Here is an 18,327-nt window from a genome sequence, read left to right on the forward strand (position 1 = left end):
CACCAGGATCTGTGCTATTTTTTGCATTTTTGAATGCTTTTTCTTTTGGTTTTATGTTGTCCCTTATCTCTTTTGTCGTCCATGGCTGTTTTTTTTTTTGGCAAGTAGTGCTGTTGCCCCTAAGGGGTATAAACTGGTTTTGTATCACGTTAAATTCTTTTTTGAACACCTCCCACTAGGGATAAGCCTCGTGGTTATTCTCTGCACTGCCTTCAGTGCTTGAATGTCTCCCTTGTGCACCAGTGATCAGAGCTGGATACAGAAGTCAAGGTGTGGTCTGACTAGAGTTTGATTAAGACATCTTCTGATCTATATTCCACTGTTTTAGCTATATAGTTCAACATTCTATTGGCTATGTGGATTTATGCTCTGCATTCGTTGGACATATTTAGCATTGAGCCTACCGTGACTTCTAGGTCATCTTCAATTTCATCCTTAGCTAGTTCAACACCATTCATGTAGTATGTCTTGGCCATTTTATATTTCTGTGTGCATTACTTTACACATCCCTGCATTAAATTTCATCTGCCATTGTTCTACTCACAGACATATTTTATCCAACTCATTCAGTAATTTCTGAGCTGCCCCCTCTGATTCCACTGACCCTCCTAATTTGGCATCATTTGCAAATGTGACCAATTTGCCTTGAGTTTCTGAATCCAAGTCATTGATGCAAAATAGAGAAATTAGTGGTCCCGACACCGAGTTGTGGGACATCCCACTCACTATTCTCCCACCCTGATTCATTTGAAAAGCAGCTAAATACTGTAATGGGAAGACCATACATCTGAACCTACCTTGTGATAAGCACCCCCCACCCCCCAAAAAAAATACAAATGTTTAGAGTTCAGTAGTACTGTGTTAAGAACCAGTTGTAACAAATAGATCGTTATCTTACATTTCAAATCATGAATCTACATAATTTTAACATCCAAGTTTGAGATATGGCTGGAGACTTGAAATTTAATTTCTGCACGCTAAGGGAGATCCTATTGGCCAACTTGTTCTCTCCAGGTTGGCAAGGATGCAAATTGCTGTCTGGTGTGCAAAGTTGTCACTTCAAAAGGCATTATTCCTATGCAAGTACATTTTGATTACAAAAAGTAGTAACCACTTAACACAGACTGCTTGCCTTATCCTGAAATCAATCAATTTAAGCTAAAGGGCTTGGCAACTTGCATAGGTGGGCTCGACTATGGTATTCGGGGGTCACAAAAGGGTTTATGTCAATTCCAAGGAGCTAACTACTGCAACAGGGACAATGATCTTTTACTGGATATTGTGCAAGATAAGTCAGACTTCAGTTCACAGGGAATGAGAATGGTCTTTGGCACAGAGTATGCTGAAATTATCTGGTAAAGCCCCCCAAAAATAGTCCCGTCACTACTTCAAAATATTTGTGCTTTAGCCTCTTACTCTTGGTTGCCCCTACGTCTCTACGTTAAATCTAGGATAATGATATTCTCCATGATTGTCAATTCCCGCAGCCTCTCGCATTACCTTACCTCACTGTTTACTTGCTTACTTTGAACTGGTAGTCATAGCAGGTGCCTATCATTACTTTATTACCCTTTTTCTATTTTCTACCTAAACCACTTCTGTCATCTTCCCTTCCATTACTTCCACTACCCTTTCAATTTATGTTATTTCATCCCTTACCAATAAAGTACTCCTCCAACTAGCTCCTCCTCATTTAAAACCATTTAACCTAAAATAACATTTACTAGAGAGCAGAGACATCCATGTTTCAGTTTGATCATCACACACACAAGTGACGCAAACTTGCTTCAACTGATTTGCATTTTTGCAATGTGTGTTTGCAAACCGATGAAAAACAGAACGCAAAGTACTTTTCAATGGAGGTGGCATCCATTTAAATGAAACCCAATGACTGTTTTCATACTTTAGACAAGAGAGTCAGGACTGGAATCTTACTGTATAGGGTTGCGTTTAACAAAAAAAGAGACATGTCATTTGAAACTTCTGTTTTTTGATCCCAGGAGATATACTAACCTTCGATAACCGGAGGATACTACATGGCCGTCGGAGCTATACGTCTACTGATGGTTGCGTCCGTCACCTGGAAGGAGCATATTTAAACTGGGATGAGGTTATGTCACGGCTCCGTTGCCTGGAGCAAGCACTGTATGGCAACAAATAAATACTTTAGATATTAAAAAGGTTTTAATTGGACTGCCTATTGGTCTATAATAGAAGGATGATTTTCAGCATTTGGAGAAATTTCTTATACAGTTTTGACAACATTTGCTTCAGATATTATCATGTTGGGGAAGCAAGATATTGTTATGGTTTAAAATGGTAATTTGTCTTAAGGAGGGAGAAAATGTTATTGTTTCAAAGGTTATCACTTAACTTAGGTATTGCTTACTTGGGGGTTGGGGTTGCTGAGCACTATATTTTGACCTCCCTCAGAGGCAAGTTTTAGCACTTTGTTGTTGGTCATGTGAGTGAACCAGTTTGGAAGTCTGGAAAGTGAACTGTGATATGGAGATCCTGTGTTGGATGTTTTTCCAGATCAACAGATTAATTGGTTATTTACCTCATTGCAATCTGTGAACCATTGCTGATGCAGAAAGGCTGCTATGTTGGCGTACACAACAGTCACAGTACTCCAAAAATAATTCACTGTGCAAAGCGCTTCAAGACACTATATAACTATAGTACAATATAAATGCAAGTATTTCTTCTAAATGTGAAAACATTGTAAAAACACTGCATGTGATGACAAGAACGTATATGTTAAAAAAAAATACAATGTGGCAATAAATAGGAAGACTGAAGAAATGACAGAAGGGTCTGACTGGATCAAATATATCAAACACTTGAAAAATATTTTGTCGCAAATGAAAATCACAATCCTGCTAAAGAAAATACTCTATTTTCCAAACTATTTGTAGAAGTCAATTTTATAGTTTATTGAGAAGCTTAGTAGCTGATTCAACCAAATGAAAAATTAAATGAACTGGTAAATAAACATCTCTGTCCAAAACTTGTAGGCCTAGAATTTACTCGGAGTGAGTTACTATTGCCTCTTTTTTAAAAAAATATTGATTCTGTCAGGGACCTGCAGAGGGAGTTACATGGAGATTTCTTGGTTCTACTCATTTGCATTCCCATTAGTGCAGTCATTGGTGTAAAACCAGTGCAATCAGTTGAACTGCCTTTAAAAATCCATGTGGTGAAGAGGACGAGGAAGACCAAGCCATCCAGTAGTTGGAGCTGCATGACACTGCCATCTCTCAATACAGCAGGACATGCCAAACCTTCAGCCGACACGCTCTTCAGCAACAGACTGGGGGTGGGGGGGTAATGTTCGGGTAAGAGAAGAACAGTGCTTGGCTTTTTTATTTCACTCTCAACTAACTTTGCTATATATCTTTGCAATAGTTTTATTATACTTATACAGAATTATGAACATTCAATGATCATCTGGTCCCAGAGGGCAGAATGGCATAACACCAAGCCAGAGAAGAAGAACCTACAGCTTCACTCAATTCAGATCTCCAAGTTCTCCTGGAGGGCATTGAAGGCAGGACGAAAAGACTCCTAGGTATGGGGTACCACCAAGCCACCCAGAAATATCACTGGTGCTACCTGGAGGGAGATTGCACTGGAAATGAGTGCCAACTCCCTCACCCCCAGGACTGCAGAATAGTGCTGCTAAGAGTTCCACATCCACAGCAGGGGAGACAAGCTATCACACCAGGCACCGCTGCCTTTTCTTCCTTGCCCACCCTGAGCACCAGCACACTCTTCACCATCTGAAAGCAACACTTGCACAACTAACCCTTCGCCATGCTCGCTGCTTAAGGGGGGAAATCTAACTGGCCATCTTGCACTATGGCTACCCAGCTTCCCTCACAGCAATTACATGCATGCAAAACGTTTGAACAGCCTAATACCCCCACATCTCTTACATCAGCTCTTCCACTTGGCAACACTCAACTGTTAGCCTCACCCTCACTCACTTTGTCTTCTTGCGGGATAAAAGGTAGCCCACCTGAGAAGGCATTCCCCACCTTTAAACCCCTCACCCTCTTCAAGGGGAAGGCCATGGAGCTCGTGGGATGGTACCCTGCTCTTGCTGTGGCAGATGGCGAGGTTGGCAGCATCTTGCCAGCACCAGGTTAGTGACTGAACATCTACTAAGTCACCCAGATATCCATGTGAAGCACCAGACAGCCACAACCTTCCACCCCCTTCTTGGTCTCCTCAATCAAAAAGAATTGATGGTTTCTGCCCTCCTTTGCTGTAGATCCACCACAATGACAGTCAGTACAGGAGAGGAAGGTGATGACTGTGATGAAGAGGATGAGGAGGTCCAAGCCACCCAGGAGTCTGAGCTGCATGATACTGCCGTCTCTCAGAAAAGCAGGACATGCCAAGATTTCAGCCGTCCCCCTCATGGCACTACTTGCATCTATATAGAAACTTTAGAAAAACCATCACGATGGCTTAGAAACCAGAGTGTCAAGTCTGGCTGAAGATTGCAGCAACAGATAACTAGGAAATCTGTATTCAAAGATCTCCAAACTCTTCCATGTCGGAGACTCCTCACTTACGTCTGTATCAGCCGATCCTGGCAACTGCTGCCCCTCTTATAACTCAATGTAACTTACCAAGTGCATGAATAACGCAAACCCAGGACCCTCTTGAGCTGCTACGCCACTGGCTCTCACATATGCAAATACGGCTGTGGCGACTCGACAGGCAGATAGTGGGAAAGCGCAAAAATGCATTGGAGAACTGTTTTGAAAGCACATAAGCAGCGGAAATGCTTCCACCTGAAATTCCTTGCTAATAAAATTTCCTGCGTCATTCTGGCATGTACGTACAACGAAGATGGCAAGGAAATTCACCCACATAGTTATTGCAGAATTGTTTAAATTCCACTAGAGAAAGCAGTAAGATGAGTCAGTTTTTGGCTGAATTGAGCAGACGGTCTGAAAACTACTAATTTGGTACATTTTTGGAAGAAGATCTTAAGACAGAATTGTGCGGGGGCTCAGCTCAAATGTAATTCAGATCTTTTTAATATAGTGGCAGCTAATTTAACATTGGAAAAAAAGAACACCCAACATCACTGAATACAGAGATTGTGGACAGGCAAACAAGTGTGTTCTATCAACAGCCTGCTGTAAACAAAATGAGAACAGAAGGGGATATTTATGCTACAGGAAAATTAATCACAATGCAAATTTTTGTTAATCACAATGCCCATTGCTCCAGTACTAAAACCAGATGTGACAACAATTTGTGGTGACTTTGAAATCAGATTCAGAAGTCCCACAATATTCTATGCTCAAGCCTGAACAGCACATGCTCAGCTAAATACAGGACAGACATTTCCTAAGTTGGATCTTTCTCAGGTTTATCAGCAGGTTTTGCGAGAAGAATCAGCCCATCAGTGTGTTGCCATCAATACTCAGCAAGGCTTATACTTATATACTCATTTACTAACGAACATCTCTGTTCTGTCTGCAGGTACGACCCTGAGCTCCCTGTCACTTGCCATATCAATTCCCACTCCCATTCCGATCTCCGTCTTTGGCCTTCTACACTGTTCCAATAAAGCTCAATACAAGCTCAAAGAACAGCACCTTATCTTTCTATTAGGCACCTTGCAGCCCTCTGGCCTCAATAACTAATTCAATAACTTCAGATCTAAACTATCGCTTCCACCTTCTCTTCGGCAGGAATCACTGGTGGTGTGGAATGGGTGTGCTGGTATTTCGGGTGGGGGGGGAGGGGAAGAGGGACAGGTTGATGCTTAGTGTGGGGACTATCCATCTGAACACCTTGTTGGCGGAGTGGTCTGCATGCTTGCTGTCAATCAGCCCTTTTCTTCTCCGAGGGTCTTGAGCCGCTGGGGCCTGCTCTGCTTTGCCAGTTTTTCATGAATCTGCATTGAAACCTCTTAAAAGTCTCAACATCCTTCCTATAGTGTGGAGCCTAATATTGCACACAGTACTCTAACTGAGGTCTTATTAATGTTTTATATAGGTTCATCAATAGCTCTTGGCTTTTATATTCTATATCTCATGATAAAACCTAAACTTCCATTAGCTTTTTTTGCAACCTTATCAACCAGAGGTGGTGCTTTTAATGAACCTGTACTTCCCAAATCCCTCTGCTCTTCCACAGCACCGAGCCTGCTTTCATTCACAGCATAGTTGCTACCGTTATTTTTTTAATCAAAATAAATCACCTCACACTTATAGATGTTGAATTCTATCTGCCACTTTTTAGCCCTCTCCACCCATCTTATCAATTCCCTTTACAGCTTCATTTGTTCTTCTGAAGAATTAACTATACCTCCCATTTTGGTATCATCTGCAAAATGTAACACCACTCCCTCTAGGCCCATATTCAAATCAGGAAGTGGCCCCAGAAATGAATCCTGTGGGACACCACGACCCACTGAAAAGCAACCCTTAACTCCTACTCTTGGTCTTGTTGAATATTAGGAAAAGCTATGAAACCGTATCTGTGGTTTGAAAACTACTTGTAACTGACAGCTTTGTTCAACTGTGAAGATATCATTGTGATCTCCTTTTGTGCCACCTTTTAAGATTTCAGGAGAAGACAAATAAGCAAGTGATGTTATCGCTCATCAGTTTCCTTGAGCCTGATTTTAGCACGGCGGCGGGATGTCAGCGGGGGGAGGGGGGCGGGTCAATGGGCACATGGGATACCCAAAAAAAAATTTCCGACCTTTTCTCAAGTGACCTCATCCACCGGCAACCCTCTCTGTTGAGCGATGTCGTACAGGACGCAACACACGAGTATTATTCTACAAACTCTCGCTGGTGCGTACTAAAGGACTACCCCAGATCGATCCAGGCACCGGAAGCACATCTTGAACATTCCAATGGCTTGTTCAATGACAAACCTGGTGGTGATGTGATTGTTGTTGCAACTCTACTGTGCCTCGCTGGTGGGGTTTCTCAGAGGTGTCATGAGCCACGTCTGCAGGGGGTTATCCCTTGTCTCCAAGGAGCCAGCCCTTAAGTCTGTTTTGTGCGTGGAAGGGCGCCGAGATGTTGGAAGAGCATAGAATGAAGGAATCATGGCAGCTGTCCGGGAATTTGGCACACACCTGCAGAAACCTCTTCCAGTGGTCACAAACCAGCTGCACATTGATCGAGTGATAATCCTTTTGGTTTATGAACAGTGCTGGCTCATGTGGAGGTGTTCAGATTGCTACGTGTGTGCTATCAATTGCGCCCTGTACCCGTGAGGAGCCAGCCAGAGAGTTGAAACCCACTGCCCTCTTAGTCTGGCTGATGTCGTCGATGGGGAAGTTGACATAGTGGGAGGCCCTGCAAAACTATCCATCTGTGACCTGTCGTATACACTTATGGACAGACAACTGAGAGATCCTGGTGATGTCGCCCGTGGTGCCCTGGAAGGATCCACAGGTGAAGAAATTGAGGGCAGTGGTGACTTTAACTGCCATGGGCGATGCATTGCCGCCAGGCCCAGTCGGGAGCATGAAGGAGCGTGTAGATATCTGCGACCACCTGGCGACTCACTCTGAACTTCGTAGGCGCTGCTCCTCAGAGAGGTCCAGGAAGCTCAGCCACTGCCTGTAGACCCTCTCACGCGGGTAGTGCCTCCTGCGTACTCGGCCCCTCCATCGTTTCCCTCTCTGATCTTCTGCAGGTCCTCGTGGCGGACCTCTGTCTTGTGGAGCTGCAAGTACCAGAACTGCACGCCGTGTGCCTCCTCCTCAGGTGTAGTGCTGAATACACCCATTGCGCCCCCCCCATCCTGATGTTGTCAGTTTGAGGGGTTCAAAATGTAGGTTAATATGTCTGAACACAAGAATTCTGAGTGTGAACAAAGAAATCTCAGTCTAAACACGAAGGACTCCCAGCCAAAGGTTTGTCTGAGAGAACTGCTTGCCCTGCTGCAAAAACTCACTTTTTATCCCCATGTGTCAATCACTGGCTTAAAGGTCCAAATGGCTGCCAGCTGCAACTCGCCTCCATTTCCATAGCGTCTTTCAGAGGCCACGGGAAACACACTGAGGCAGAGTTAAACTCCTATCCCTGCCTCAATACACAAAAAATTGAACACTTTAACTACTTTAAGTCTCTTAATGGATGGTTTAAATATCAGCCCACCAGCTTTAATTGCTGGCAGGACTTCCGGCTTCCTGAAGTGCGCACACTCAGATGCACCTGGGTCGAACGCGCAAGTCGGTGGCTTGGAGCAGAGATTCGTTCTCGCTCCTAAAATCAGGGATTTTCATTGCCCCCCCACCCCCAACCCACCCGATCGTGGGGGCTAAAATCATGTCCCTTCTTGCTATATCACTGTATCAGTAGAAGTTGATGGAGTCTTTGGAGGTTCAGTCTCACAAAGTGAAAAAGAGTATTACCACAAAGCAGAGCCAAGAACTTAAGACATTTTATTGTATTGTAACAGATTCTGTAAGTGAGGTTAAAAATATTGTGGTTTATCTGCTTTTATTTTTACTTTAGCCTCTGTAAAATTTATTTAATAAACTTTATTCATGTTTGTAGCCTGAGCTATATAGTCTGTAGAATGTTATTTGTCCTTCAGAGAAATCTGCAACTTATGGTGATAACTGTATAATTTCCAATGTACATATTAACAGGGTGAGTGCAACCTCCCAGATAAACATACGGTCGTGTTTTGGTCCATGGGGATTGTAGGCTTGCTTGTGGAAGGACATCTTTGTGCTCGGCCTGAGAAAAATGCATCTGAATCATAATGTTAAACAGGTGCCAAGACTTTATTTTTGCACTCAGTATACTTAAGGTGTATACTTTGTGCTAGGTATGACTCCAGTCACTCATCCCCATGATTCCCATTGACTTCTTTGTGCCGCACTCGGTCAAATGCTGCCTTGATGTCAAGGACAGGCACTCTCACCTCGCCTCGAGAATTCAGGTCATGTCCATGTCTGGACCAAGACTGTAATGAGGTCTGGAGCCCAGTGGTTCTGGCAGAACTCAAACTGAGCATCGGTGAGCAGGTTATTGTAGAGTAAGTGCTGCTTGATAGCACTGTTAACGACTCCTTCCATCAGTTTGCTGATTGGGAGTATGCTGTTGGGGCGGTATTTGGCCAGGTTGGATTTGTCCTGCTTAGATCGAATCGGGCCAGGACCTACTCCGTTAATGGTAGGGCGTTGGGGAGAGTTATAGAACAAAGAGATCTAGGAGTACAGGTTCATAGCTCCTTGAAAGTGGAGTCATAGGTGGATAGGGTGGTGAAGAAGGCATTGAGCATGCTTGGTTTCATTGGTCAGAACATTGAATACAGGAGTTGGGATGTCTTGTTGAAGTTGTACAAGACATTTGTAAGGCCACACTTGGAATACTGTGTACAGTTCTGGTCACCTATTATAGAAAGGATATTATTAAACTAGAAAGAGTGCAGAAAAGATTGACTAGGATGCTACCGGGACTTGATGGTTTGACTTATAAGGAGAGGTTGGATAGACTGAGACTTTTTTCCCTGGAGAGTAGGAGGTTTAGGGGTGATCTTATAGAAGTCTATAAAATAATGAGGGGCATAGATAAGGTAGATAGTCAAAATCTTTTCCCAAAGGTAGGGAAGTCTATAACGAGGGGGCATAGATTTAAGGTGAGAGGGGAGAGATACAAAAGGGTCCAGAGGGGCAATTTTTTCACTCAAAGGGTGGTGAGTGTCTGGAACGAGCTGCCAGAGGCAGTAGTAGAGGCGGGTACAATTTTGTCTTTTAAAAAGCATTTGGACAGTTACATGGGTAAGATGGGTATAGAGGGATATGGGCCAAGTGCAGGAAATTGGGACTAGCTTAGTGGTATAAACTGGGCGACATGGACATGTTGGGCCGAAGGGCCTGTTTCCATGTTGTAAACTTCTATGATTCTAACTGCTATCAACTGTTTAAGTTTAATTGCTATCAACTGTTTAAGTTCAATTTTAAAGTTTAAATTTTTAAGTTTCTGTCAGGCTTCAGCAGAGAGCTGCTGTAGTAAGATTAAACTGGTTCCTGAAGGTGGAGCAGGGCTGACTCATCTGAGTCACAAACTGTAGAAATACAGGGGCCTGTTCGTGCAACAGCACAGAGTGCAACAGAGCACTGAGTGATCAGCTGAGAGTTTGGTGAGTGTGGGAGTTTGGTGAAGTGGGGGAAGGAGGTGCTGCTTTGCCGTGCTTTTCCTGACTTTTTCTGCAGAGCGGCGGTGGACCTGAGCAGCAGAAGACTGAGAGTAGGGAAAAAAACCAGCAGCAGACCTGCAACAAGAGACAACTACTGTGCGACGTCACAGGTGAGGGAGGAGAGTCCGAGAGGTGAGGACAGTATAAAAGGAGAGACCGAGAGTGGGAGGAGAGTCTGAGAGGTGAACGCAGTGTAAATCTAAGGCAAGTCATGGCAGCACAGCTCGCACCTGTAATATGCTCCTCCTGCACTATGTGGGAAGTCATGGACACTACCAGTGTCCCTGTTCCAGTACAGCTACAACAATGGCATCCACCCGACAATGTGGAAAATTGCCCAGGTATGTCCTGTCCACAAAAAGCAGGACAAATCCAATCCGGCCAATTACCGCCCCATCAGTCTACTCTCAATCATCAGCAAAGTGATGGAAGGTGTCGTTGACAGTGCTATCAAGCGGCACTTACTCACCAATAACCTGCTCACCGATGCTCAGTTTGGGTTCCGCCAGGACCACTCGGCTCCAGACCTCATTACAGCCTTGGTCCAAACATGGACAAAAGAGCTGAATTCCAGAGGTGAGGTGAGAGTGACTGCCCTTGACATCAAGGCAGCATTTGACCGAGTGTGGCACCAAGGAGCCCTAGTAAAATTGAAGTCAATGGGAATCAGGGGGAAAACTCTCCAGTGGCTGGAGTCATACCTAGCACAAAGGAAGATGGTAGTGGTTGTTGGAGGCCAATCATCTCAGCCCCAGGACATTGCTGCAGGAGTTCCTCAGGGCAGTGTCCTAGGCCCAACCATCTTCAGCTGCTTCATCAATGACCTTCCCTCCATCATAAGGTCAGAAATGGGGATGTTCGCTGATGACTGCACAGTGTTCAGTTCCATTCACAACCCCTCAGATAATGAAGCAGTCCGAGCCTGCATGCAGCAAGACCTGGACAACATCCAGGCTTGGGCTCATAAGTGGCAAGTAACATTCGCGCCAGATAAGTGCCAGGCAATGACCATCTCCAACAAGAGAGAGTCTAACCACCTCCCCTTGACATTCAACGGCATTACCATCGCCGAATCCCCCACCATCAACATCCTGGGGGTCACCATTGACCAGAAACTTAACTGGACCAGCCATATAAATACTGTGGCTACGAGAGCAGGTCAGAGGCTGGGTATTCTGCGGCGAGTGACTCACCTCCTGACTCCCCAAAGCCTTTCCACCATCTACAAGGCACAAGTCAGGAGTGTGGTGGAATACTCTCCACTTGCCTGGATGAGTGCAGCTCCAACAACACTCAAGAAGCTCGACACCATCCAAGATAAAGCAGCCCGCTTGATTGGCACCCCATCCACCACCCTAAACATTCACTCCCTTCACCACCGGCGCACTGTGGCTGCAGTGTGCACCATCCACAGGATGCACTGCAGCAACTCACCAAGGCTTCTTCGACAGCACCTCCCAAACCCGCGACCTCTACCACCTAGAAGGACAAGGGCAGCAGGCGCATGGGAACAACACCACCTGCACGTTCCCCTCCAAGTCACACACCATCCCGACTTGGAAATATATCGCCGTTCCTTCATTGTCGCTGGGTCAAAATCCTGGAACTCCCTTCCTAACAGCACAGTGGGAGAACCGTCACCACACGGACTGCAGCGGTTCAAGAAGGCGGTTCACCACCACCTTCTCGAGGGCAATTAGGGATGGGCAATAAATGCCGGCCTTGCCAGCGACGCCCACATCCCGTGAACGAATAAATAAAAAATAAAAAAAAAGCACAGCTCGCACCTGTAATATGCTCCTCCTGCACTATGTGGGAAGTCATGGACACTACCAGTGTGCCTGGTGACCATGTGTGCAGAAAGTGTGTCCAGCTGCAGCTACTGGCTAACCGCATTTCGGAGCTGGAGCTGCGGGTGGATTCGATGTGGAGCATCCGTGATGCTGAGACTATCGTGGATAGCACGTTCAGTGAGGTGGTCACACAGCAGGTAAAGATTACGCAGGTAGAAAGGAAACGGGTGACCACCAGGTAGAGTAAAAGGACTAGGCAGGTAGAGCAGGAGTCCCATGGGGCCATCTCCCTCTCAAACAGATATACCGATTTGGATACTGTTGGGGGAGATGGCTAATCAGGGGAAAGCAGTAAGAGCCAAGTTCGGGTCACCACGGGTGGCTCTCCTGCACAGGAGGGGAGGAATAAGAATGGCAGGACTATAGTGATAGGGGATTCAATTGTAAGGGGAACAGATAGACGTTTCTGTGGCCGCAAACGTGACTCCAGGATCGTATGTTGCCTCCCTGGGTCAAGTATGTTGCGGAGCGGCTGCAGGACATTCTGGAGGGGGAGGGTGAACAGCCAGTAGTCGTGGTCCATATCGGTACCAATGACATAGGTAAAAAAAGGGATGAGATCCTGCAAGGTGAATTTAAGGAGTTAGGAGATAAATTAAAAAGCAGGACTTCAAAGGTAGTGATTTCAGGATTATTACCAGTGCCACGTGCTAGTGAGTATAGGAACAGGAGAATAGACAGGATGAATGCATGGCTGCAGGGATGGTGTATGAGGGTGGGATTTAGATTCCTGGGACATTGGGACTGGTTCTGGGGAAGGTGGGACCTGTACAAGCGGGACGGGTTATACCCGAGCAGGACCGGGACCAATGTCCTCGCGGGGGTGTTTGCTTGTGCTGTCGGGGAAGGTTTAAACTAGAGTGGCAGGGGGATGGGAACCTGAGAGGGGAGTCAGAAGGGAGTAAAGTTGAGAGCAGCAAGAGAGGGGAAGACCCAGGGGAAATTTACAATACAAATAGTACAAACAGTTGTTCAAGAACAAGTGAAAGGGAAAAGCATAGAGCAGCAGAAAGAAAGTGTACTTTAGGCATAACAGATAAAATAAAAACTAGAAGGTGTAAGATGATTAACCCAGCATCAAAGCTGAAGGTCAGGCTAGGGTGTGTGGCCCAACTAAGATTTCTATATACAAATGCATGGAGTATAAGGAATAAATTTAATGAACTACAGGTTCAAATTCAAATTGGAGGGTATGACATGATAGCTATCACTGAGACATGGCTGCAGGATGGTCAGGATTGGGAACTAAATATACCGGGTTATAAGGTCCACAGGAGAGACAGGGAAAATGGAAGAGGGGGAGGAGTAGCCTTAATGATTAGAGATGAAATCACTTCAATGATAAAGGAGGATATAACGAGAGATAAGCAGCCAACAGAGACCTTATGGGTTGAATTGAGAAATAGGAAAGGATCTAAGACTATAGTGGGAATTGTGTATAGGACCCCTGGTAGCAGCTCTGAAGTGCTAGATTGTATAAATGCAGAGATTAGACAAGCGTGTAACAAAGGCATAGTGATCTTAATGGGGGACTTTAATCTTCACATAGATTGGGAAAAGCAGACTAGCAACTGTCAGAAAGGCAGTGAATTTCTTGAGTGTGTCCGGGATAGTTTTCTACAGCAGTATGTTCTAGAGGCAACAAGGGGGCAAGCCATACTAGATTTAGTTATGAGTAATGAACCAGATTTAGTTAACAGCTTAACTGTGCGTGAACATCTATCCAATAGCGATCATAACATGATCGAGTTCAATGTTGTAGTTGAAAGGGAAAAAAGTGAGTCAGCTGCTAAGATTCTAGACTTGGGTAAGGCCGACTTCAAAGGGATGAGACAGAGACTGTCCACAGTAAACTGGGCAAATCTGTTAATGGGTAAAACGACTGATGATCGGTGGGAAATGTTTAAAGAAACATTTAACGTGATACAGAATCGGTTTATGCCCCTGAGGGGCAAGAACTCTACTTGCCAAAAAAGAATCCATGGACAACTAAAGAGGTAAGGGACTGTATAAGACATAAGGAAAGGGCATACAAAAAGGCAAAAAATGGCACAGATCCTGGCGAATGGGAAAGATACAAAGATCAACAAAGGGTCACAAAACAGATAGTAAGGGCTACAAAAAGTGAGTATGAAAAGAAATTTGCAAGGAATATCAAAACCAATACGAAGAACTTTTATAGTCACATTAAGAAAAAGAGGGTGGTCAGGAGCAGTGTTGGCCCCTTAAAAACTGAAAGTGGGGATATTGTCATTGACAATGGGGAAATGGTGGACATGTTAAACAATTACTTTGCGTCAGTATTTACAGTAGAAAAAGAGGATAGCATGCCAGAAATCCCACGAAAACTAATATTGAATTGGGGACAGGGACCTGATAAAATTAATATAAGTAAAGCAACAGTAATGAAGAAAATAATAGCACTAAAGAGTGACAAATCCCCAGGACCAGATGGTTTCCATCCCAGGGTTTTAAAGGAAGTAGGTGACCAGATTGCAGATGCCCTAACTATAATCTTTCAAAGTTCTCTAGATTCAGGAACTGCCCCTCCAGATTGGAAAATTGCACATGTCACTCTGCTTTTTAAGAAAGGAGAGAGAGGGAAACCGGGGAATTATAGATCAGTTAGCCTAACATCTGTTGTGGGGAAAATGCTGGAGTCTATAATTAAGGATAGGGTGACTGAACACCTCGAGAATTTTCAGTTAATCAGAGAGAGCCAGCATGGATTTGTGAAAGGTAGGTCGTGCCTGACAAACCTGATTGAATTTTTTGAAGAGGTGACTAAAGTAGTGGACAGGGGAATGTCAATGGATGTTATTTATATGGACTTCCAGAAGGCATTTGATAAGGTCCCACATAAGAGACTGTTAGCTAAGATAGAAGCCCATGGAATCGAGGGAAAAGTACGGACTTGGTTAGGAAGTTGGCTGAGCGAAAGGCGACAGAGAGTAGGGATAATGGGTAGGTACTCACATTGGCAGGATGTGACTAGTGGAGTTCCACAGGGATCAGTCTTGGGACCTCAATTATTCACAATATTTATTAACGACTTAGATGAAGGCATAGAAAGTCTCATATCTAAGTTTGCAGATGACACAAAGATTGGTGGAATTGTAAGCAGTGTAGATGAAAACATAAAATTACAAAGTGATATTGATAGATTAGGTGAATGGACAAAACTGTGGCAAATGGAATTCAATGTAGACAAATGGGAGGTCATCCACTTTGGATCAAAAAAGGATAGAACAGGGTACTTTCTAAATGGTAAAAAGTTAAAAACGGTGGCTGTCCAAAGGGACTTAGGGGTTCAGGTACATAAATCATTGAAGTGTCATGAACAGGTGCAGAAAATAATCAATAAGGCTCATGGAATGCTGGCCTTTATATCTAGAGGACTAGAGAACAAGGGGGCAGAAGTTATGCTGCAGCTATACAAAACCCTGGTTAGACCGCACCTGGAGTACTGTGAGGAGTTCTGGGCACCGCACCTTCGGAAGGACATATTGGCCTTGGAGGGAGTGCAGCGTAGGTTTACTAGAATGATACCCGGACTTCAAGGGTTAAGTTACGAGGAGAGATTACACAAATTGGGGTTGCATTCTCTGGAGTTTCGAAGATTAAGGGGTGATCTGATCGAAGTTTATAAGATATTAAGGGGAACGGATAGGGAGGATAGAGAAAAACGATTTCTGCTGGTTGGGGATTCTAGGAGTAGGGGGCACAGTCTAAAAATTAGAGCCAGACCTTTCAGGAGTGAGATTAGAAAACATTTCCACACACAAAGGGTGGTAGAAGTTTGGAACTCTCTTCCGCAAACGGCAATTGATACTAGCTCAATTTCTAAATTTAAATCTGAGATAGATAGCTTTTTGGCAATCAAAGATATTAAGGGATATGGGCCAAAGGCAGGTATATGGAGCTAGATTACAGATCAGCCATGATCTTATCAAATGGCGGAGCAGGCACCAGGGGCTGAATGGCCTACTCCTGTTCCTATGTTCCTATCTTTTGTGGACAGGGCATATCTGGGCAATTTTCCACATTGTCAGGCCTGATAATGTGGGTGTACAGTTAAATAGCAGCAAGGAAAAGTATTTACTCATGCAAAAGTTTGAACAGACCTCAAATGAGCTATCTGGTCTCGTCGAACAAGAGCCGGGTGTTATACTGCCTCCAGATCTGAAAGGATCCTCAAAGGCCAACTGTTCTGCTGTGGCTGTTGAAAAAAAGTTGCTGTTACTTTGCCTGCTGGGTCTTGCAGGCACCTTAAGTTGATTAAGTCACCACAGCCATCTGCTTCCAGAACGTTGACAAATGCACTGATTTAGAAAGCCAGCATGTTCCTTAATTTCTCCACAGTGCAAAGAAACAGTTAGCCAACAATTAATGACCTCTCCACCATCGCGACCATATAGCCAGCCAAGCAATACAACAAGGTCATTTAAAAAGCAAATGATTGGGAAGCCAAATAGTGATTTAGGTGCCTTAAACATTGTTGGGCATCTTGTAATGCCAGCCATCCAAATTGCACCAATTTTATATTGTGCAAAACTCTGGGTAACCCCACTATTCAGAGGGACATCCAAATTAATGAGAGCAAGGAATGGCCCAGACTGTGGCAATAGATGAGAAAGAATTCCAACAGTTTGCACAAGGGAACAATGAGCCAGCATTCAAAGGTTTGTGATATCCTCATTGCCCATCACCTCGGTTGAGGAAACAGCTCTTGCAAATGTGGCTTCTGTAAACTACACTCACAATAATAGAGTCCCACATCACTATCACATACTGATGTCAACTATCGACTTGTCTATGGGGAATTCCCACATGTTATGGACCGTGCTGTAAATACACATGAATAATACTAATGAATGGAGAAGATGCGCAAAATTGAATGGAAACTCCTTTGCTCTAAATTTCAATGTATGACCCTCTCGTGACACCCATTTACTTCTCATTAAGTGCCTACATGTTCCTGTCTATAAACCTTCTGCTTCTCCTGTGGCAGCACTGCCCCTAGAGGAAGAAGTAACATCCAAATGGAAATGTATAATTTGGCTTCAAGACATTTCCATGGAGGGCTCAGATCTCCTCTGGTTGAGTTTGCAAGGACTGTTACTCAGCCTATTCACTGTGGTAAATCACTGGCCTAAAAACCAACTGTCTGTCTCAATGTATCAAGCTTTGCAGAAGTTCAAAGTAACTATCCATCCAGCTAAGGCCAAACTGAAGGGCATTCCCAACTTCTGCAAAACTTTCCATGCAGGTGACTGTATTCTTCTCCAGTTTCAATAGGCCCTACAGTCAGAGAGTTGGCCCCCATCGGATATATCCATCGTAAAAATAGTTTTCAATATTGCCTCATGCTGCTGAATCCACGGGTCACTGAAACCATGATGTTGAATAGCAGTGCAAACCATTTGTCATTATCTCCAAAGATTGGGGCCCTCAAGAGTCTCCAACCTCCAAGCCATTACATTGTAGAACTGAATACTGCCGTTATGCGTATTCTGTCACTACTTTAACACCTTTGCCCTGAAGACATGCTCAGTGATCTCTGCACATCTGCTCCTGCACAACCACCTGAGGTCTACAATACCTGCAATAACAACAACTTGTATTTATATAGCGCCTTTAACGCAGTAAAACGTCCCAAGTCGCTTCACAGGAGTGATTATCAAACAAAATTTGACACTGAGTCACGTAAGGAGATATTAGGACAAGTGACCAAAAGCTTGGTCAAAGAGGTAGGTTTTAAGGAACATCTTAAAAGGAGGAGAGGGAGGTAGAGAGGTTTAGGGAGGAATTTCCAGCGCTTAGGGCACAGCTGCCAATGTTGGAGCGATTAAAATCGGGGATGCGCAGGAGGTCAGAAATGGAGGAGCACAGAGATCTCAGAGGATTGTGGGCTGCAGAGGTTAGCTGTTAGAAGTCTACCCAGTTCACTTTTTTGCAGTAGTAACCCTATATTCTGTATGAGAGGCAAGTACTCCGGCATTAACATTGCACTATATGTGTTTTGGTGCAGGTGCCACAATATCTTATGGTGCTTGCTTAGGCAACGGACATAGTTTGTTTTGCAATGTATCTTTAAATTGAAGATGATCAGCCCAGAATTTGCTGGAATGGTACATTTGGCCCCAAACGGCAATAGTTACATCCTCCTGTGGTGAATCTATGCCAAAATTTGCTGGAGAACTCATTAGAATACGAGGATAGTGGCGATTTGAAAGCAGCGTCAATGAGAAACGATATTAATTCCAATTCT

General features: G+C 44.3%; 1 protein-coding gene across 6 annotated transcripts in view; it reads left to right on the forward strand.

Moving 5' to 3' along the window:
- bbox1 (butyrobetaine (gamma), 2-oxoglutarate dioxygenase (gamma-butyrobetaine hydroxylase) 1) overlaps positions 1-8,558 on the forward strand; it is a 164,702-nt gene extending 156,144 nt beyond the window's left edge. For all 6 annotated transcript variants that reach the window (XM_067994076.1, XM_067994075.1, XM_067994081.1 and 3 more), the window contains one exon: positions 2,001-8,558. In XM_067994076.1, coding sequence (XP_067850177.1) covers positions 2,001-2,161 — 161 coding nt within the window. In that variant the 3' untranslated portion in view covers positions 2,162-8,558. The remainder of the gene's footprint in view (positions 1-2,000) is intronic.
- The last annotated feature ends 9,769 nt before the right edge of the window (positions 8,559-18,327 follow it).

Source organism: Heptranchias perlo, chromosome 12 (genome assembly GCF_035084215.1).
Source record: "Heptranchias perlo isolate sHepPer1 chromosome 12, sHepPer1.hap1, whole genome shotgun sequence".
Lineage (NCBI taxonomy): Eukaryota > Metazoa > Chordata > Chondrichthyes > Hexanchiformes > Hexanchidae > Heptranchias > Heptranchias perlo.